This window comes from Phalacrocorax aristotelis, chromosome 17 (genome assembly GCF_949628215.1).
Source record: "Phalacrocorax aristotelis chromosome 17, bGulAri2.1, whole genome shotgun sequence".
In the NCBI taxonomy this organism is placed as follows: domain Eukaryota; kingdom Metazoa; phylum Chordata; class Aves; order Suliformes; family Phalacrocoracidae; genus Phalacrocorax; species Phalacrocorax aristotelis.
Genome location: NC_134292.1, coordinates 11,515,796 through 11,538,052, shown reverse-complemented (window position 1 = coordinate 11,538,052; position 22,257 = coordinate 11,515,796). Strand labels below are relative to the sequence as shown.

Sequence of the window (22,257 nt, the reverse complement as noted above, 5' to 3'; positions counted from 1 at the left end):
ATACTCCTGCATGAAACGCTACGCAGCGATGCACAGCTTACGGTTGTACCCCGGCTCGAGCTCTGTGGGATGTAACCTTTCCACTTGCCCTTTGTCCCAACGTGCTGCTTGTGTCCCTGTGCGAACCTTCTGCCGCTCTTCCCTGTGCAGTGCTAGCTGTGCTTTTTGGGTTGTCCTGTGAGCCTTATTTCAGCGCAGTTATCGGCTTTTCCTAGTTTCACTTGCTTGATCCCAGCCCCTCTGTTCTGTTGAGCACCACATCCTCCGTCACCGCGGGGAGCCGCCACGCAGATGTCCTCCCAGGGTTTTGAGCACAAGCTGACCTAGAATTATACAAGAAACAGGAAGCAGTTTGGGTTTACTCACTCTGTCATTTGTATCCAACTTTTCACTATGTAAATTGTTGTAAATTCCCAAGCCCCCGTAACTTTGTCTTGCCTAGTTTGGGAACACGGTGCTGAGCAGCGCGGCTGTGTTGCAACTACCAGCGAGAACTGTCGTTAACACTGGCGGCAGGGTTCTGCCCGAGGTACCCATGTTAGGGGAGCGAGTGCTGCCTGTCAGCTCCTGTTGACCTGGCCAGGCTTCCCAGAGGCCTGGGCCTATCTTTTTGAGATGAGAGTAACACCCTCACTTGGAGGGTGCACGCTGATGCAGCTGCAGTAAATACCTCTGACTGCGGACCTGACCGGACCAACCCCGGAGGGCAGATTTGAGCTCAGGCCTCGCTGAATGCCATCCAGAGGATTTGTTCTTTCCTAACCTTGCCTGCTTGAGGATTTCGGGGGCAGGGAAGGGAGATACATTGCACAGAACTGCAGTCATTGTTTTAACAGTTACTGGCTTGACCAGAACCTGTAGGGAGGGGTGCCTGAAGCTGCTGCTTCAGAAACCTGCGTGATGCAGCTCCGGGTGCTGGGAGGTGGATGCCCCGTCACATCTGAGCAACCGGAGCCTGCGGATGCACTCGTGTTAGGGTAGGCTGGAGGAGGAGGCTGCCGCTTTGAGAGTGGGGTCTCCCATTGCTGAGATTCATTGTGAGACGCGGCAGGCAGGTGCAGAGACCGACAGGGAGGGACGTGACTGCAGCTGGGCGTGGGGACACAGACACACAGGCTCAGCAGCGAAGGGCCAGAAAAACGTTCCCACTCTCTTGTCTTTGGGGTGGAGGAGGAGGCCAGGCCGTTAAAATGGTTGGTTTGCAGGATATTCCTCAGGGTTTGTTTTTTTTTTTGCAGTGTGATCTAATGCTTAGCAGATGAGCACATATTATGTGGGAGACTAAAGATACGACTGAGATTTGCAAGATCACCCTCTTCCTGAGGACACATACCATCAGCTGTCTGTCTTGTACTTGCATTATTACATTCTTGTGTTGCTAGCCAAATGCCTGCTGCTTATGTGTCGGTGAATGAAGTAAGATGGGCTGTTTAGAAATTTGCATGATATAGATATAATAAAATATGGAAAGGGGAGGAGGGTTCTTCCGTAGTATCTGTTTTTGCAGGTCTCACAAATATTTTCTTTTAATTGAAACCTTGTTTAAATGCCACAGTAAAACTGCCTGCCAGTCAAACGCCAGTCACCGCAGATACGTATGGCACTTCTTGTTATTAATTGGATGTGCATTATGCTGCTGTTCTGTGTACACAGAACCAATATGCAAATCTGCTGGTGTTCATTTTTTTGCTGAGGTATGTGCAAGAAAAGCATCCTGCCAGCTCGGCCTCGGCTGTAAACGTAAAATAGGTGTCTCCATAATGGATCGTGTTGTTTCTTGATAAGATGACACCTATGTAATCATTGGAACTCTGCACAGTGTTCCCAATTATTACAGGAAAACACTGAATTATGTTCTGTGCTGAGTTAGCTTGAAGCAAGAGGATGTAAGTGCCTGCGAAACGCAGGGCACTTTGCGGTGCACATGCTCTGACTCCGTGCGTAAAAGGCCTGAGCACAGAGCAGTGGGCGGCCTGAGGGGGCCAGGCTGTCAAAATGGAGAGATGGCGACCGGTTACTCCTGCTCGGCACGTTCCCTCCTCGGCCTGTCTGTAACTGCATGACCACAGTCTTCCTCTGTGTACTCCCCCCTTAGGTCTTCTTTCCTTTCTGAAAACCCCTCGAGTGCCAAGTCACGTCCTTCTGCCCGCGGTCACCTTGCTCACACACCTGCTGTTCACAAGGCTCTGTAAGATGTATTTTGCCACCTAAAAGCCTTTTGTAAAGCCATCCACCTCCTTAGTAAAGACTTGTGTTAAAAAAAAATAAATTAGAAAGGCACTCATTTGCAATGTGATTTTTGTTCCTCTCCTAGGCCTCAGCCATACCGGACCCTGAAAGAATCTGATAGTGCTGATGGGGAAGAGGTGGTCAGTCCAGAAAAATCAAAAGAGCCTCTGCCTCCAAGCCCTCTGCGCTCAAGCAAGGCCACAGAAATCAACCTCCTTGAAGATATTTTCCCTAACTTAGGAGTAGAAACACAGCCTCAGCCCCTCAGCCAAGCTAAGAGTCTAGAAGACCTGCGGACTCCCAAAGAAGAGGGAGATCAGCAATGCACGTTTGATTACCAGGTTTGGACGGGGTTTCACTTACGCTGAGGGGTTTGCACAGAACTAGGGCTGGCTGACTTCTGTTATTCTCTGAGAAACATTTTCATATTATTGGGTAGATGCATCCATTTTCTAGCCATTTGTTCATGTGTTTCAAAGTTCATTTCTGAGTTAAGAAATTATTGGAATGGGACTCGGTTATGGGACAGCAACTTTTTCCACTAAAACTACAGCCTTTACTTCTAAAGGAGGAGACGTTTGCCCTATTCCCCACAATCTGTTTTGCCCATTGGCCATCACACAGTGTTATCGTTAAAGCTGATGCTCAGCAGTGAGAATGAGTACCAGGGAATTCTCAGGTTCCCTCCAAACTGCATGTTTTTTGAATGACCTTCTTTTAATCGGGCCATTTTGGTCGAGGCATCATTTAAACAATCTAGATTGTAGAAGAGAGATTCTTTATGGAGAACTTCACAGAATATATGCGGCTTAGAAAGTGCCAAACTGAAGCAGACGCTGAGATCTCCATGTGACATGAAAGAAAGTGATGTCATTTCTACCTTATAATAATATTTAATTCAATGTTATATCCAGATATTTCATTTGACAGCTTTTTCCATACAGCAATTAAGGCTTCTCAACTTCTGTACCTTAGATATAGGTACGTGCTCCTTACTTGGCTAACAGATGCCCCGATATGGCACAGCTGAACAACTCATTAGAGGCAGAGCTGGAATTAGAACTGCAGAGTCCTGCTTCTGGTTTCCTGAACGTCCGTCTAGGCTGCATGCGGCCATCCCGCTCCGGTGCCGACAGTCTGTGGACAGATCCCGTTCCGCTCACAGCTCAGCAGCCTGTCTTCGCTTTACGCTCTGTGTTGTGAGGAGATCAGTAGAAGCTAACTTCTTTTTTTTATGCTTTTTCACAGAGAATGGATCTCAGTGTGTCTGAGAGGAACAGGATTGTGCCAGCCATGAAGCTGTCTCACCCGTACAACAAGCTGTGGAGCATGGGTCACGATGATATGGCGATTCCGACCAAGTATTCCCAAAGCTCGCCGGAAAGGGCCTTGACCGCACTTGGTAACATGCCGCCAATGACAAGGCGACCCCGGAGCAGAGACAGCATTCTGGCTCCTGCAGAAAAGGATGAATCAAATCCTGCTGTTCAAGGGAACATCACCATTCCTAGGCCACAGGGAAGAAAGACTCCTGAGCTGGGGATAGTGCCACCACCACCAGCACCCAGGGCTTCCAAGCACCAGGCTCCAGCTGCACCTACAGAAATTCTCACCACCCACGCTGCGGGACGTAGCCATTTGGTTTCAGATCTTATCCCAGAGCCCTTTGGAGCTGGCAGTGTGTCCTTAGACCCTGAAATCCAGCAGTCTGTAAATTATTCATCTCATCCGTCTCAGCTTTTGTCCAGTGCTGCCAGCACTGCTGAAATGCTCCAACCTGTCAAGGTGAAGACAGATAATACAGGTAACGAAAGCGACTACCTTCTTAACCTCCTGGATCCGTTAAAAACAGCCAGCTGGCAAAGCAGCGGCCCACAGCAAGGCCCCCGCAGCCTGCAAAGCTCAGCCACTCCGCCTTCTGCAGCTAGCTTTGCCTCAGTGGCAAGTGACTTTGTGCCTCCTCCAGCTGCACCGTTTGTCCAGCCCCTTGGTTATCCTTCCCCAGCACGACCACCGTTTTTACAGCCGTCTCCTAACCCATTTACACAAACGGTGCCAGGAGCCCTGTCAATGTCTCTAGTTAGACCCCCAAGGGGGTCTTTCACCCCCTCCTTAGGTCATGCTTATAGCTCGAGCTTCATAACACCTAATTCTAGCTTCTACCCACCACAGAGACCTCAACCAAATATTTCAACACTATCCATGCCAAACTTGTTTAGCCAGGCTGCAGCTGTGACCCCAGCTGGCTCCGTATTGCTGCAGAGCCACAGCCCTTCGCCAACAAGCTCTCTACAGCCAGCGTGTCTAAGCGGTCCTTCTAAAACCAGAACGTTACAGGTGGGCCAGTCCAGCTCAAAGGTAGATCCCAAACAAGCACTAGCTCTCCTGCCTAATGAACCCCCTTTGATCCCTTCCAGGCCAGCTAAGGGCTTAGAGTCAGTGTTGCTGTCTTCAAAAGCCGAGGAGACAAAAGATCCATTTGAAGATTTGTTAAAAAAGACAAAGCAAGACGTGTCATCCACACCGGGTAAGGTTGAACAGCTCAGAAGGCGATGGGAAACCTTTGAGTAACGCTCCCAGTGGCCTTTTGATGCCCCTTTGGCATCGACTGAGGAGGGTTTTTTCATTTTTTGAGCCAGCATAAAACCAAGCATTTCTTTTCTGGAAGGCTGAGCCAGAATAGCTGCAGGACCATCACCGTGCTGCAATTCACACGCGAGTGCTTTTTGCCCAGAGTTCAGAGTCCCCCCATTGTTGCGTCCCCGCAACCCCTTCCTCACTCTCCACCACTGAACACCCCTGTGACTCTTGCACTGACCAAAGCATGAGGGTAGTTGGGTTTGGGTTGGGATTGGTTTGGTTTTCCACACGTAGCTTTTCAGACAACACTACTGATGCCTAAGTAACTCCTTCCCTTGTATTTTCAGTCCTCAGCACAGCCAGGAACACGGCATGGCACGTTGTACTAGTGTTTTCCTCCTGCCTGTGTGAATGGTGTTCAGGTTTTCTTGCATTGCACATACAGCTGTCATGTTTTGCTTTCACATGGAAGGTGCAGCAAACAAACCCAGACTTGTTGGGCTGTGCTGAACTAATCCATTAGGGTCTGAGTTTGTCCTGTCTTGAAATAGAGGCATTCATTTAGGTTACGCTATTGGCTGAGCTTTTGTTGCAGGCGTTTGATCTCCTTCCCCCCGTACACTGACACCGCGAGGTAATCGGGACCTCTCTGGTGCAGAATTGTGATTCCTTGTTGCAACAAAACCATAGCACAGAGCAGTTGCTCAGGGTTTGGTCCTGCATCTCTGTTGGGAAACTGGAAACACCAGCAATTGATTTCTTTTTTTTGGGGGGTTTTGTTTGTTTGATTTTGTTAAATACATCAGAAAACAGAGGCCATAAAGAGTATCCTAGTTCTTATATATGTGTACGTTAATATTATAGATGAGTAGTATAGATGGCAGTATATGAATGGGATGTAACAATAACTTGACTATTACAGACAAAAAAGAGAAAAAAAATGTGGGGTATAAAAGTTCCCAGCTCCTGAGACCAGGTTAAACGCCAGCGTGCTGACAAGACGGCCGAGCGCCAGAGCTGCAGTGCTTGGCCGTGCGGGCGGGAACCGGCCCCGAGCCGAGAGGCCGGTGCGCGGCAGCTGCCCGGCACCGCTGGCCTGCGGAAGTGCTAATTGCTGCCTCGGAGCAACCGGCGTTTCGTTGTGGTCTGCAAGGCCCTCGGCTCCTTCAGCCTGTCTGAAAAACCAGTCTTTATCCCGCGTTTGCTGAGAACCCTTAGCTGGTAACACAAGACGTTAACTGGACCACAGCGTGGACCGTGAGGCTGTGACGTACAGAAATGCAAGGCAAAGGTTAAATGGTACGTTGGCTCTGGTTTTCCAAGACCCCGTCTGTGGCAATAGTGGTCCCGAGAACTTTCATCTTAATGTTAGCATCCCTTGTACAACCTGCTGTCTTTGCAGTGATCGTTTCTGTTTTACTTAAGTGGTGCTTTTTTGTTTTGTTTTGTATTTGGGCACAATCTGATGTAGAACACGTTACTCTAGGAGAGGTAATCACGTCACCATTAAGCCTTTGATAAAGGAAATAATTTTGGACACGTGGGGAAATTCTTGTAAAGCTTTATCTGATTTCCAATGTATCTATTTTATTCATATAATCTTGGAAGTTTTCTTACTCTAGTGTATGAAAATGGCTGTCTCTGCTTTTGAGTCTGTGCAATACAAAAGAAAAATACTCTTATTATCCAAAACACCAACAGTTTGGGAAAGACCGTAGTATTACATTAATATTATATTTCTGTAAAGTACTGTTACTCTGACAAGCCATTCAGTTGGATTTGTATTTTCTTTTTGTGTTGGAAAACAGATGGTTTTAGTATTGCATAGTAAAATATTTAAAGTCTAAGCTAATAGCTCCACTTTATTTTATACGGTTCAGCATATGAGCGTTATATATAAATTGAGTCTGGAATTTCAGATCTCCTTTGCAATGAGCTAAATGACAAAACTTCCTCAGTTACGGTGGATAGGTACGGGCACGGAAAGCTCTGCGTACATCGGGCCGTTGAATGTCACACCCGCGTTTTTAGGACGTCTCATGTCACACGTCAGAATCTGAGCGGGCCTCTTACACGTGCGCCACCAAATAGGAAAATGCTCGGGTAACTGTGTCACTGCAAAGCGTTTTCCATCGCTGATTATTTTACTCTGCCCACATTGTGGAATATTTTGTGCAGTTGATTTTTAGACAAACAAGGACTCTTGGATTTTTTTCATTTTAAGTGAGTTTTGAGGCACTGAAAAGTATTAACGCTTACAGGTGGCATTAACCACCCTTCGCTTTATTTTGAGGGGGAAAAGGGGGCTGGGCACACCTCAGAGCCGGGCGTGGGAGGCAACACTCTCCTGGAGTTCATGCGCTTCTCATAATAAAGGAATCGAACTCTCCCCAGGCAGTATCTAGTTTTTTGTTTTAGTTAAACTCAGGAATTCCAAACACGATTCATTCCCAGTAGCGGCAGACGTAAACAGCGCGTGCTTGGCTGGGGGCGCCAGCTCGGCTGTAGGATGTCTTTTTTCTGATGTAGAAGTATTTTTGATATTTTGAGTAATCTAGTATAAGAAATGGTCCTTTTACTTCTTGTCAATGACTTTGTATTCGGCTTTGTACATTTTCCTGTACTCACCGTACATTTCCTGTGCTCTGCTTGTTTGGCACTGTGTGGTACTGCTCTGCTGCGTCACGGGTGCTTTCTTCCATTAGAAATAACTTTTCTTTAAAGAAAAAAACCCAAAACCAAAACAAACCCAACTCTTAAGTTTCTGATGCATCTGGTGCTGTACAGATGGTAAACCCCTTTTTAGATCTTGTTCACTATTAGTTTAGAGACATCTTAGAGCCTGGAATTGGAAGCTGTTGAGACACAAAAGAATGTCGGTGCTGAAGACCTCTCTCATTACCCACATACACGTGGTAATTACAAAAGGCTTATGATTTCTCTGCAATACGGGGGGGTTGTTCTGCAATGATCAGTCTGAGCTGCTTAAGTATCCCACCCCCCCACCCCTTCTTTTAATTTGTGTGGGAATCTGGCCAGTTTCCTTCCTGGGCAGGAGGTGGCTTGGGTCTGGCAGTAACAAGTGACTGCAGTATTTCAGGGGCAAGTACCCCCCCCTCCAACGAGCCGACGGGAGCCACCGAGTCAGGGACATGCGGAGGAAAGCAGCGCACAGTGACGTTGCTGCTGTTAAGCCGGACTGGTTCATGGGCTGCCTTCAGAAGAGCCTGTAAGGAAATGATGGCAAACTGCTTCCTAAACTCTGCCCCTTTGCACTGCTGAGTTTCTCCAAGTTGACTTTAATGGGTTTTGTTGGTTGGGTTTGTGGTTTTTTTTAAACTGTGTTTCTGCTCCTCGTACACTTACCACAGAGGCTTTATGAGCAAACTGATTTTGCCAACATCAGCAGATCAAACTTGTTAGTAGTGAACAAGCAGCCTGGTAGTTGTTGCTTCTTACAATATCCAGGTTTGGGAAAAGAATTTTGGTTTTTTTTTTATTTTAAACTTTGCCTCTAACCATCAGGGCTAACAGAGTTGGGTATTTAAAAGCTGCTGCAGTCCCACCCCATCCTTTGGGCCTGGCCTTAGGTCGTGGCACTGACAGGCGCTGCTGGGCTCCGCTGCAGCTGCGCACAGGTCTGGGACAATCCTCTACCCCTGCTTCCAAGGGGCGCTGTGGAATGGCATCACAAAACAAATGTGAGCGTCTGATTCTTGTAGCACTGTAAAATTAACTGCTTGATGAGCGTTACAAACTTCTGCAGAGTACGGGCTCGATATAATTTCACCGTTCTTTTACTGGAAGCATAAAGATGGGGCAGGGCATGTGCCTACAGGGAGAGCCCACTTTGCACTTTGACATGTGCATTTCCTGGGGCAAGTTTGCTTGGGTTATTGCCAGAAACCTTGTGCATTTTCCTGGAAGGCTTGGGAATTATATTCCCAGGGACGTAAACTGAATCGGCTGCTGGCTCTTGCCCACCATAGTTAGCCTCAGCCCATTACCCCCCAGCGTGCGTTTTGCGGGGCTGGGCCCGGTCTCAGGCTTACCTGGTGTTTTGCCGTGAGCAGTTTGTGCCGCTGCGAGCAAAGGCAGCCGCTTGCGCCCATGGCGGAGGCCGCTTGCCGCGTGTGGCAGCGGCATGGCCGCGCGCCGACTGCGGTGCTGGCGTGCTAGTCTCTGGGTGTAGGCTTTTATTTCACTGCACATGGCCACCTCCAGTTCCCAGCAATCGGCGCAGCCAGCTGAATTACGCTCAGGTCATTTATTTCCACATTCTAATCTCCTTTCTGTCTGCTGCTCCGCTCCAACAGGCTGCTCGCACTAAGCTCTGCCCATGTGACAGGTCTCCTGCCAGGAAAGGGCTCCCCGCTTGGCCTGCGGCTCAGCTAGTGCGGTATCGCCTGCTCTCGCTTCCTCCCTTCTGCTGGAGCATGCCGGCTCCCGTTCCCCAGCTGAGGCCTGCTGCTGCTGCAGAAATCGGTCCCGACTCATGCCCCAGGACCCAGGGGCTATCACTTCCCGGCTCTGACAACAGCCTGATTTTTGCCTCTTCGCTCATAAAATAAGAGGTTAATGGTAAAGCAGGTGCTGCAGCACAGGTGAGCAGAAAATGCAGCAGGTTTGGGCAGGGCCCCTTCTGTGTTCCTATAGCGGCTCTTTCCTGGCTGCTGTGCAGAGCTGCTGCGGTCAGGTCTGTGCTGAGCTCCGCCAAGTGACTAATAAAAGTCATCAGAAATTCAATAAAATTCTAACTGCAAAAGAGGCATGGAGGTTTGCAGCTGTGCAAACTGTCCGTACAGGCCAAAATCAGCCATCTAGGCAAGGCATTACCTTCATGGGGAAAAAAAAAAAAAAAAAAAAAATCACAAGTCAAGGTAGCCAGGTCTATTTTTAACCAAATTTTATTGTAAATTTCTTTTGAAGGAATTCTAATTTTTTTTTACAAATTATAAAATTTACAATTACAAAAGAAATCAGGATCACGATCAGTAACTACAGCAAATCCAGGTTTGTGAAAAAATATATTCAAAAATTAAATATCAAAAGAAAGTTAAGTTCATTATTGAAAAAAACCCCAAACAAAAACAAAAAACACAACTTCCATAAATTATTTTGCAGAAACGCTCAAGACACTGACAAAGTATTTTAACATTTTTGCTAGTACTGGCTTTGGGTGCTTGAAATGAGAACATCTGCTGTGCTAATCCTGTAAAGCGCCTGAGCTGGGGCCTCCTGCGACTACCCAGGAGCAGCAGGGCCTGCAGACAGACTCACCGCTTCCAGTTTGCTGGGTTTTAGATGCCTTTGCTGTTGTGGGGTTTGTAGCTTCTGGCTGCCTTTCAGGATATTGCAGTAGCTTAGTGATAGTTCTTACATCGCAATTCTGGTTTTCTGCTCAAAGCAAACAGGCTGGAGTAATATTTGTTCAATTAGATCCTGTTGCTGCCTTCATTTTTCTACAATTTAAACACCAAAAAAATGGAGTGGAGCTAAAAAGTAACGGCCTGGAGGTTAATCAGGTCGGAGTCTTCAGAAACCTGGAGCCTATTGAAGCTTGCTGTAGGTTTATTACAAGTCATTATGGGGTGAAGAAAAACCCACCTACCGTTGTGTTTGCAGAAAAGTGACACAGCAGAGCTCTGCCCCGGGCTCCTGGGCCAGCCCGCTGGTGCTGCCCCCGGGTCTGTGCGTCCTTTCTCCCCAGGACACGACCCTCAAGACAAGGACAGACTCAGACCAAGGGTGAATTTTTGTTTCTCCAGAGCCACAGTGACCAGCTCAGCACGTGGGCCCTGCCCCTTCAGACCTGCTGTCCCAGAAAGCGCCGCCTGCTTTGGCTGTTTATCCTCTGCTGCACGAATGCTGCTGAGCAAAACTACACTCACCCTTTTCCCAAGGCGTGCGGGTGTAGCAGCTCCCCGGCACCAAGGGGGCTGGGCACTACAGCTGCCTCCATTCTGAAAGGGGATTACACCTTCCGAAAGAGCAGCTGGAAAATACACAGCGCAAACGACTCCTATTAGAAGTAACAGCAGTGTTATTACTAACAAATAAATAAAAGCGCTAGCAAGCTCACCAGACTGAAGATAGGTCATTTCTTTCCCTATCAGCACTATGTCCAACGCCTTCCCAAGCCGTAGCCAGGGTGGGGGTCACTACTTGCTCCTTCAACTTTTCCTCAGTATTAGAGGGAAAGTGATCTCACACACACAATATTGTCTTGTCTCACAATGGTTTGATTTTTTTTTCTATTTTCCAAAAGTTTCATTCTTTGTCTCCCAGCAGCAGTCACAAGCGTGCAGAAGACCTGGTTTTCAAGCAGACAGACCTGCTCAGTAGCTTTGTACTCTTCCCTTTGCTTAGAATTGCAGAAAAAGTTACAGCTACAGTAAAGGGGGGGAAAAAAAAAACCCAAAACAACAAACATCCAAGAGCAAAACCAAATAGCATTTTTTGCTGGTGGTGATTAGCTACAGTGGGCGGATTCACACCTTGCTTATTAATATATTTTGGAGATAAAAAAGCAGATGCTGTTTTCTAAAATATTTCTCATTGATGGTGGTAGTAATTAGCATTTCAGGATAAAGAGTTTAGACCTTATTGGGCCTGCTCAGCTGCATTTCTTTCCACAGGCTCTGCCACGTTATGCTAAAGCTGAAATAGCACACTCAACAGCTGTAACAGTAACAAAGGCGAAGGAAAGCCACAGAATAAATAGCCTTTTTAGGCCAATGTGGAAAATGACTGGTGTGTGTCTCACTCCACCAGCACCCCGGTTTTGTGTTAAAGGTCAAGATGTGAGTTAACTAAATTCAGCTCTTCGGTACTGACAAGCCCAAACCTGTCTGTCCTGAGAGGTGCAGGGCTTGAAAGCCTCCTCCTCCCCTCCTCACTCAAGCATCACCTGGTGTTCAACCAGGTGCTCTCTAAGGGTGGGTCCATGCCTGTGGGGATGGCAGGTGCCACAGCTGTGAACAGGGGAAGAACCATCCAGCCTTGTGGCAAAGACCGATCGAAGCCAGTGATCAGTTTTTCTAGATATAAACATGCTCCTTTCAAGACAGTTAATACTGTAACTGGCAACTCAGTCTCAGGAAGGCACTTAAGATTTTTCTTTTTTTTAAGTCTAGTCTTAGGAAAAGATTTAGAAGGTGTCTACTATAGCAGAGTGGGACTTATTTTCTGGTCATGTAATGCTAGCAATGGCCTAGCTATGGAAGGACAGCAGCAGCCCTAGGAACCGTCTCCCATCAGTCAGTCACCTGGCTTAGCTTTGCAGAGGGGGCACCGGCACGTTTGCTGAAACGGCAACACTTTTCACATTATTTCTTAATACAAGGGTTTAATTCCCATTAATCAGACCTGCCTCACTTATTCGCGCGTTGCCGTGTATGTTGCGTGCCTGGTGCGATAGTTCCAAGGGCTGTGAGGCCTCGCCTGACTGAGGGAGAGGCAGGAGCAGCAAGGTAGAGCACAGCACAGACAAACGGCCATCTCTTGCAGGTGACACAGGGTATTGCATTCTTTCAGCGTTTCTGCGTACCTGCCCTCTGCTGCCCCAGCCCCAGCTTGCTTCCTCGCCTCCGCTGGCCCCTCCAGCCCGCCCAGACGTCACTGCTCTTGCTGGCAGCCCAACATCATACGCTCGTTTACTGGATGAGCTGCAATAACCGAGCTTGTTCAAGCAGTGGCATCTTAGTGCCAAGCAGCAGCAGGCAGGCACCTATAGCCGATGAAGTAGCTTAAAGCCATACAGACCTGTCCTACAAAAACACAGCTCAAGACCTAAGACAGAGACGCTGCAGCAGTTCCAGGATTGTTAAAGGATGACACTGCCCCGTTGGGTGACCCCAGTCCTTATATCAGCCGCTCGGTTGGTGGCATCTTGATTACATTCCACATTTCCACTCGAGCCCCATCTTTTTCTTGACGGCTTGGGCTGTACGTTCCCTGAGTCGCTCGCCTCCTCTTCATGGCAATGGCCGTGGCTGCAGCGACTGTGAGGAGGAGGGCAGCCCCTGCAGCCCCGACTGCTCCCACAACCGAGGGGTTGCTAAGATGCGCCCACAGTGGCTGCTGCGGTAGAAGAGGGTGTTACTCAGAGCGCCAATGTGGACAGTGCTGCATTTCGCACCCCTCAGCCCCATCCCCAGCGCCTCGCTCTAAGCAGTGCTAGAGCAGCGCTTCCCCGTCACTGTCCCCGCTATGTCACACAAGAGTCCAGGGCATACAGAAGCGGCTGGTGACCCTTTCCCTGCTCACCCCTCCCCCCACCAAAGCCATAAGTTTAGCATTTGGCAACAGGTACCCCAGCTCGCTCCGGCACTGGCCCACATAGCCCCAGCGGTCTGGCGGCACCGGTCCTGTGCGGTACCCGTGGGAATGTCTAACAGCGATCACGTCACAAGACATGGATTTGTCCAATGATGTCGGTAATGCCTGACCAGCCCTGTAACGCTGTGGCTGTCACAGGACAGGAGGTCACAGCTGCTGTTGCTGTTGCAGAGTGACTGCTTGTGAAAAACTTGTACACCTGAGCTGAAAAAGCTTTGCGTGCATTTCAGTGACAACGACAGAACAGCATATACAACCCAATCATAAATACGCTCTATTCATCGCTCCTTGAAAGTATATATAGCTCTTAATCTGTAAATTAGTGCCTAACTTCACCCTGCCTTTTAAAGCAGATTTAAGTACGCCACTGCTGCCTGAAAGGTGGACTGGAGCCAGAGCAACTTCAGAGCAGGTGCACCCCAGCAGCTCCTGTGCAGGTGACCATGTGGGGCAGGGAAGACAGGGGTTAAAAGCGGCTCGCCTTGAGCCAGGGGTGTGCAACTCACTCCAGTAACTGAAACCAGCTGGACCAGCATATACCGTCTGCCTTGTACTTCTAAGTCCATGTCTTCGTTACCGTGCCTTAAGGAAACTGAGATAGGGTGGATCTGCTGCTGCAAGTGCTGGAAAGAGACCAAGGTCAGAGCAGACCTTGCGGGTGCATCTCCTTGTCACGGTAGTGCCTATATTAACCGCTCTTCAGGTGGCACTTTTAGGACACTGTCCATCTCCAGCCGAGCTCCTGCCACTTCTTGCTGACTTGGACTGTAGGTTCCCTCTGACTGCCGCCGCTTCCTTGCAGTGAGAATCATGAATATGAGCCCAATACTGAGCAGCAGTAAAGAGCCACAGGCTACAGGGACAGCTACTTCAATTAGTGGGGAGGGGAAGAGAGCACCTGGAGTCCCTTTCTGTAAAAGAAATTAACGGAGAAACAATGAAACTCCAGTAACTTAAATCAAAGAATCCAAAATGGTCAGAATAGAGGGGAAAGGTTTGTTTTTTAAAAAAAGCAAAAAACAAAGCAGAAGATCTGTACCTGAATGGAAAAGGAGAAGCAAGGAACAAGCACAGGGCTTGAGGGCACCTGCCCAGAGACCGTGCGTGGTCGTTCTTTAATCTCTCAGCAAAACACGTTCAAACTTATTCTTAAAAATGGACTATTTTTAATACAAAGAAGTAACACGTTCTGAATTTTTCTTTCTAATTCAAAACTAGTGACACTCATCAATGACACTCTTCAACTGGCAGCTTTGGCAAAGCTGATCTCAACAGGCCAGAGTTATAAACAAGAGATTTGCCGATGGCACAGTTAATACCATTACAATAATTCATGCAGGGCACGTGGACAGAATTACCACAAGGAAGAACAGAGCGGATTTGCTGAGCGGGGCAGCTAACCAGCACAGAGACAGCAAAACTAAATGCAGGCGATTTATGGGACCAATCCTGGAGCAGTGGAATTGCTGCAAAGCAACGTCAGATGTCGTTAGATGAAGTGAAACTGTCCAAGTAATACCACGTGTTCCGTATTCTCCTCTTTGCTGATGGTTTTTCACAGCAGGACAGCCCCTTCAGATTTAAATGCCAGTACATTCAGCATCCACAGTGGAAATGCTTTAAGGGCCCTCCTCACCAGTATCAGGTAAAATGCGTAGGTGTCATGAGGAAAGATTTAATCAATATTGAAAAAAAATTTTTAAACTGAAGAGTTAATGCAGAGTAATGGGAATTTTCAGTAACCTGAGCACAGGAATGACACAAAAAAAAAGTTCAGCGATGCCTCTGACGGCGAGGTAGAGAATTATTTAGCGATTAAACACTCCGCCGCAACAAGGTTCTCTGTTGTGACAGCCTTGCGTTGCTGTGCTTCCTTGAAGATCCTGGGACAGGGGGGTGTAGTAAGTTTCAGGTTTAACAGTTAACGAGTCTCAAAGCCAGAGGCGAGACTAAGATACAAAACCAAGGCCTGACATACCTTGCAGGAGCTTTATGAAATCCTAGGGAAAAGATTTTAAATAATTTAAATAGCCAAGGGCGAGACCCATTGCATTCACAGCGCAAAACTTCTAAATCACAAATGCACCTACTTTAATGCCCACACTACATGAAAATGCTACGGACCAGCCTTGAAGACAACTTGCAGCAGGAAGGGGGGGGATGTTAAAGACATCGGTACATGGATGGGAGATGGAGACAATAAAAGGTCCCAGTACTGAAGAGAAATGTGGCTGAATGCATGTTCTTCAGATTCTGGTGGAATTAAGGATGGTATGGAACACAGCAACAAAGAATTTAAAAAAAAAAAAGTGGATTTTTTTGGTCATTAAAAAGAGAGCTTTAAAATGACAATAAGCCTAAAAATAAGAAATATTTCTTACTGCTAAACCAAAAGAATTCAAGCTTGATTATTTACAGCTTTTGGATGCCATACAGTCCATGCCAAGGTCACAAAGCAACGCAGCGCAGGAGGAATATTCCCAGAGTACCTGGAAGCCCTTTTGCCATTTTCAAGTGACTGAAGTTCAAGCCAATTCTCTGAGCCTGCCACAACTGAAGCGATGTGCTAGGGGTTAGTCCTAGTTTCGCACAACATGCGGATTAGTCACACAGTGCCAGCACTAGAGGAGTTTTTAGCGTCCGCCCTGCTGCCTCTTGCATGCGCCTTAGTTGCTACTGTGGGTGGGAGGGAGCAAGAGCGCGCAGCTAGCAGCCCTTCGCCTCTGCAACTACCGTTACCAGCAAACACAGCCACAGGTTGTCCACCTCCCTGCCCCCCACCACGGGCACAGGCCTTCTAAGGGGAAAAGCCAGGCAGTTCTGCAAAAAGTAGTGAGGGATAGTGAAAATGAGTACAAGGAATCTACCAGAAGTGTCCTGGAGCAGCGGAGACAGATGCCTGAGGGAGTCTATGCATGCAAACCGGACCTGTCAGGAGTGACCTCGTGGCACAGGTATTGCAGAACCCTTAGTAACAGCAACAGCAGCAAACCCCACCTCAGCGCACAGCCTTTTCCATGCAGTACGGGTTAGTACATTCCCAGGTTACCAGACAAGCTACCTGTCCATGCAATAGCTTTACGGAGAAAAAGCAAGTGTGTGATTTAACAGCTTCCACACAGGAAGGATTTCAGCCTCCAACAGCAATGCTTGGCTTATGCAGGAAAGGAGAAGCATCGCTGAGGCTGCCCATCCACCAGGCCCATCGGATCAGAAGTAGATTCAGCAGATAAAGGATGCTACTTTTTTACTTGTACTTGAATCACTTTAGCTTGACTTCATCCAACTTCCCTCCTCCAAACACATCCATTTCTACGCAGATGCTCTTTGGAGAGGGAAGATGCTTTGTAACAATCCTATCCAAGATAAAATGCCAGCTGAAATTCCATCCTCCAGGAGACTGTGGGGGAGATACGAGTAATATCTCCTTTCTACAGTTCCAACTGCAATTGTTTGAATACTGTCCAAGGAGTCTTAAAATCTAAGAAAAGTTGCAGAGACAGCCTTGAAAAACCACGCGGCAGCCCACGCAGATACTGAAAAGTATTTGCTGCAGTTGCTTATACGCTGGAGACTAACGTGCAACAGCCTTGCAAAGGAAAAATACTTCCCCGCTTCAGGTCTCTTTAGTACCAGCCCATTTCCTAAGCGTGCCTAGCAGTGCGCTTTAGCCAAGACACGCAGGGGAGGGGACTGCGCAACACGTAGGCAGTCTCACCGATACCCCGGTACGCAAGGACTCTGCTAAGCCTAGGTCTGCTGGACGCACAGGCTGGACGAGCAGACGCGAGCTTCCGCGCGCGAAGGGACGTGCTTACGTTAATGTCGCAGCGCTCTCCTGTGTAGCTGCTGCTGCACAGACACTCGTATTTGTTCTCAGAGTCTTGACACGTACCTCCATTCTGGCAAGGGTTTGGATCACACTCGTTTATATTAATTTGACAGCTGGAAAGGGAAAGCATATCAGAATTAAATGAAATTTCTCACGTGTTCTGCAGCACAGAACACAAGATCATACAATCTACAAAAGCCTCATTTTAAAAGTTCCTGTTGCATCTTTTTCAGGTACTTTCTCCAGGGTCCAGCAACATGAAAGTTTCGCCCATTTGTACCAATCCTCCCTTTCTCATTTCTGTATGATTGAAGCCGGGATGGGTCTCTAGCACAGTTAATGAATTCTCAAGAGGCACAACAACTACTTGGAAGCCGTTCACGCTGCAAAAACTGGTATTGTCAGCAGGATAATACCAAGCTTGCCTCTTCTAAAAATAACAGCCAGTTTACAGTTTCAGAGCAGTTGTTTGAACGGCAAAAGGTTATCTAAGAGGATGGTTTGAACCTGCTCAGCTATCCCACTGACGTAAGAATTGGCGCACCAGCTCCTCAGAAAAACAGCACTTACTTCCTTCCAGTGAAACCTGGCTTGCAAGTGCAATTGGCTCCCCAGCTCTCGCTGACGCACTTGCCACCATTCAGACAGGTGAAGTTTTTACCGCATTGCTCAGGTGGGAACGGCCATCTGGGAAAAGCAAGAGACAGCCTTTAAGGGAATCCAGTTTAGGGGAAGGCGAACTTGTACTCAGGCTCAGCAGAGCCTGGGCTGGTGAGGGTCACAAGCACGGTCGCTGGTATTTGTAAGGAAGAGTTCGGCACAAGTGGAAGAGGGAGGAGGAGGAGACAGTCTCAGAAACCATCTGTAATAGCAGAGTATTACTTCAAGCATGCCCAGAGAACATGCAGGAGCTGTATCAGTACTAGGACTTCTCTCACATAGTTGCCTATTCTTGCTAATAAAAATCTAAACAGAGACAGGCTGCTGTTGCAATACCAAACTGCAGCACAGCTAGGCCACAAAAAGGATAATGCAAGTACTAGGTAACTGTCTACATCAGAATGAAGTAAGAAAGAACAACGGGAAATTTGACCTCAGTAGATTAGATAAATACTTACGTGGCTGAGCTTCAGTTATCCCAGTGTTCAATTTGAACAGGCACGCAGATGGAATTCTAAGTAACGTGTTGATTCCTACCTCCTTTACCAAAGAGACATACCTGTGTGACTAAAATATGCTGGATTTTTTCCAAACTAATGCAAATGCTATAAATACAGACCTTATCAAAAAAGCCCAGCCCTCCGCCTGACTCCATACCGCTTTCCCATCAAATTTTACATGAGCCCCACAGAGGGGCTCAGGAAATGTGCCCTGCTAAGCAGTACAGGCAGTAAGGTGAGGGGGTAGAGAATTTGTTTTTCCCAGTACGCATTTGGTAAGGAGCAGGATACTCAAATAGACTTTTTTTTTAACCAATACACAGAAACAACACTCTTAGTCTTAGGACCAATGCCACAAAATACAACCAAGCCCTTGGCTGAAGGAATGCTGCTCATCAGTCTAGGATGGATTTCTTAGGGATTGCAAGGGGGAAATGGCAACAGGCTACAGTACTTGCACTTTAAACAGCTCTGAAATGTAGCATGGGGATAACGCACATAAAAAGGAAGGATCCTTTTGATGTATCATCCTGTGGGAGGCTGAGCACCTTTCAGTGAGGATTTGGACCTGAACACCACCTTCCAATTCTCAGCAGAATTTAGGTGCTTTACCTACCAGCTACTTGCAATGAAAAGTTTTCCTGAAACGTCCCAAAGTAAAAGTCCAGTTTATCTGGGGGCTCCTCTGACCCCTGCATCAAACCAGCCAAGGCACTTACTCGCAGCGAGGTCCTGAATACTGAGAAGGGCACTTGCAGGAGTAGCCATAAACCCCATCAATGCAGGTAGCTCCGTTTAGGCACTGGTGCCGCACGCAGTCATCGACGTTGATGTCACACTTCTTCCCGATGTACCCCCGGAAGCAGTCACACTGAAAATCTGCTACTGCATCGACACAGTCCCCATGAACACATGGGCTTGACTGGCAGTCATCAATGTCAGACTCGCACAGCAGCCCCCCCCAGCCAGCGCTGCAGGCACAGGTGAAGGAATTGAACAAGTCCTTGCAGGTGCCAGCATTGAGGCAAGGGCTGGAAGCGCAAACATCAGCCCCAGTGCAGCCCAGCTGGATGGTGCCTCTGCTGGACTGCTGGAACTGTTCGGGCTGGGGGTACGGGAGGTGGGCAGTGAATGGCAGGTAGATCCCCCCTATCTTCACCTGTCCTAGGCAGCCAGTGAAATTTTCTGCTAGAACAATCAGCACATTGTTCTTTAGGAAGTCCAGGCTGCCAGCGTTCCCCTGCAGAGTCATGTTATCAGACCCATCCAAACGAGCCAGCCATCTGGAAGAAAGCGCAGATGGCTCCTCCATAGACACAGAGATGGTGTGCCAGGCACCGTCCGTGACGGACTTCTGACTCAGGAAGCTGACACCTTCGATGCTGTTCCCGCTCCTGATGTCAACGAGCAGGGAGGAGTTCTTAATGGCTATCTGAAGAGAATCCACTTCTTCCACAGCCCGAAGCAAAACAGCATCTTCATCCCTGGTTCTGAAATCCACGTGGAGGCTGCTCAGAGTTCTGGTCACTGATGTATTGGTGGTAAATTCAATGGCAGCATAACTATTAAATGTTGCATTAGCCAGGCCTACAAATAAAGGGGTAAAGCATAAGGGATTTGAAAGACAGTGTCATGGCTGAGACAGACCAATGGCAAACCCCTGGCAGGTTCCCTCCCTTAAGAATCATGTAAGCTTAGTGTGAGCAGGATTACAGGCCTAGCTGCTGGCTTGCTTAAAGCTCTTCCTGTTTACAATTTTACCTCCAATAATAATATCCAGCTCTCGTGTAGCAATTTTTACTCATCAGTCTCACAGCACTGCACAAAAATACAACTATTCCCCTTTTACCGCTAGAAAAACTAGAACGTAAGTCAGGAAAGTAACACATCCAAAGCTCCTGAGGCGGCCAGTGGCAGAGCTGGGAGCGCCCCAGCATCCTGAGTTCCAAGACACTTTCTAGCCATGAGACAACACCCCGTCCACACCAGGGCATCATTAGCTAACTAGTTTCTTCACTCTCCATGGTTCTGTCTTCGGAGAAAACTGAGACACATTTGCAATACTTAATTGGGTCTTACTTGGCAAAATAACCTGAGACTCTAGAAATGGCTCAACATCACAGGGAGCAGGACGATCCTTGCACTGCAATGATAATAAGGTAGGCAACCACTCCACAGAATTGGACAGGTTCCTCCCTGAAGAATTCAAGCTAACAGAAGAAAACGCCTTTGAGAACCATCTTTGCTCTAGCAGAACCTGGTGGTAAATCCATAAAGTGCATGCTGCCTGCAAGGGTGTGACCCTGGGCATCATTCTCAGTTTCCTTTTTGCAGCATGTGTTTATATTTATTGCAACAGTACAAACTAGGAATACTGCTTAGAGACAGTGAACATGAAGGATTTTGCCAACCCATAAGTGGGGAACAGTACTTACACACATATCCTGCTAGAACATCTATACAGGTGGTAGCTTGAGGACATGGGTCACTTGCACACCAGACTCTCTCTTCACAAAATTTCCCAGTAAAATTTGCAGGGCAGCTGCAATGGAAATCATTCCAAGTGACAATGCATCTGCCACCGTTCTGACACGGTTCAGACTGGAAAACAAAACAGCAGAATTGAGGAGCAGTGTAATTCATCTTTGGATCTAAGAGAATTTGGTAGAAGGAAATGCAACAACAAAGATTAGTACGAGCAGCGCTTGAATCAAGAAAGAAGGGTAATAAATAGTGACTCAACAGCAGCGAAGGAAGCACGAGGGTCTCTGCACAAGAAATTCCTGAGACCCTGAGTCTCCCCGTGTGCACTGCTGATCAACAGAGACTCCCTAGGCAGAGCTCCATCATTTGGAAAAGAACAAAGCACAAAAGCAAAGGTGAGAAACAGGAGAAACAAGCTGCAATGCTCCCGAGAACCTCACAAATTCTGTCACTAGAAGGACACACCTAATACCAGAGGTGTGATGATACTTTATAGCACCATGAACGAGGAGGGCAAAATCAGGGACTGTGGCCTCCCCATCTTCATGTGTGGCGTGAGGAGAGAATGCTTCTGATCTAAGGGACCATGGAGACAGTTCCTGGAACTGTTGTTGCTGAAGTGAGGAATTCCTCAGGGAAGAGGCTGTTGTGTGATTGAAACAGGACGAAGGGAGGAGCTGGAAAGGTTACTGGTTAGAGGGTGGAGTCCGGCACGCACACGTGGGCTCAGCAAAATGGAGGTGGGTAGGACACGAGCCCAAGTGCAACAGACTACAAAAAGTACAGGGGAGCTAAAGAAAACTTGGTGCTGAAATTGTATGTGGTATATGGAGTGACACAGGAGCATAGGGGACCATGTGTCCTTCAACACTTAAACAGGAAAAAAAAAAAAAAGAAAAAAAAAACAAAACAACCCAAAACTTTCTAATCTTCCTGATATCAGCAACAATAAAGCTTTCTGTAATCACAGAACTATAATAAACAACGGGACATATGTAGAGGCAAACGAGAGACGTCATACCTTGCAGGTGTTATCAGAGATGCAACCATTCACAAGATTGCCACTTTGAGTCCTATTGAGCTCCAGGGGCAGGCTGTAGTTCTCATCCTGAAAAAACTCTATTTGGTGGCTGTTCAGTTGGATGTCTTGCAAACAGCCTTTAAAATAGCCTCCCCACATATCAGCGCTGCCTGGGTCAGGATGTCCACCAATATGGACTTCATAACCAGCTAAGAGAGGACTTGCTACGAGCTGCCCTAGCTCCAGATATGCATCTGACTGGTGAACACCAACAATGCCTCCTTGGAAAGACAGAGCTACCAAGTGTCTTCTCCCATCAACTACATTTTCTGGAAACATGACAGGATCCGTAGATAACATCTCTATCTGCAGCTTGCCGTTCCTCAAGTATATGGTGAGGCAGGGGTCAGTTTCGTTGCTGATTTGCAAGAGCAAACCGTTAGGTTTCCGACTACGAATGAAAAAGGAGATGTTGAAGTTTGCACCAAGGCTCTCAGAAAGGGTGAAAGAGGCAAAGCTGGTGGAATTCTCTAGGCCAAATGTTGCTGCTGGACGCTCTAGAAGAGAAAAGAAGCACACGTCAGCTCAATGACCTGAGGAACGCAGCTGGC

The 22,257-nt window shown here is 47.7% G+C and overlaps 2 protein-coding genes across 12 annotated transcripts in view; one reads left to right on the top strand and one right to left on the bottom strand.

The window, feature by feature from the left end:
* DENND1A (DENN domain containing 1A) overlaps positions 1 to 7,198 on the top strand; it is a 222,496-nt gene extending 215,298 nt beyond the window's left edge. For all 8 annotated transcript variants that reach the window (XM_075112125.1, XM_075112122.1, XM_075112121.1 and 5 more), the window contains 2 exons: positions 2,315 to 2,570; positions 3,478 to 7,198. In XM_075112125.1, the coding sequence (XP_074968226.1) occupies positions 2,315 to 2,570; positions 3,478 to 4,800 (1,579 nt within the window). In that variant the 3' untranslated portion in view covers positions 4,801 to 7,198. The remainder of the gene's footprint in view (positions 1 to 2,314; positions 2,571 to 3,477) is intronic.
* Positions 7,199 to 9,700: 2,502 nt separating this feature from the next.
* Positions 9,701 to 22,257, bottom strand: part of CRB2 (crumbs cell polarity complex component 2) — a 77,785-nt gene continuing 65,228 nt past the window's right edge. For 3 of the 4 annotated variants that reach the window (XM_075112111.1, XM_075112112.1, XM_075112109.1), the window contains 6 exons: positions 21,647 to 22,203; positions 20,577 to 20,742; positions 18,861 to 19,728; positions 17,552 to 17,668; positions 16,968 to 17,094; positions 9,701 to 14,060 (listed from right to left, as the gene is read on the bottom strand). In XM_075112111.1, coding sequence (XP_074968212.1) covers positions 13,833 to 14,060; positions 16,968 to 17,094; positions 17,552 to 17,668; positions 18,861 to 19,728; positions 20,577 to 20,742; positions 21,647 to 22,203 — 2,063 coding nt within the window. In that variant the 3' untranslated portion in view covers positions 9,701 to 13,832. The other variant, XM_075112110.1, reaches the window with a different exon arrangement.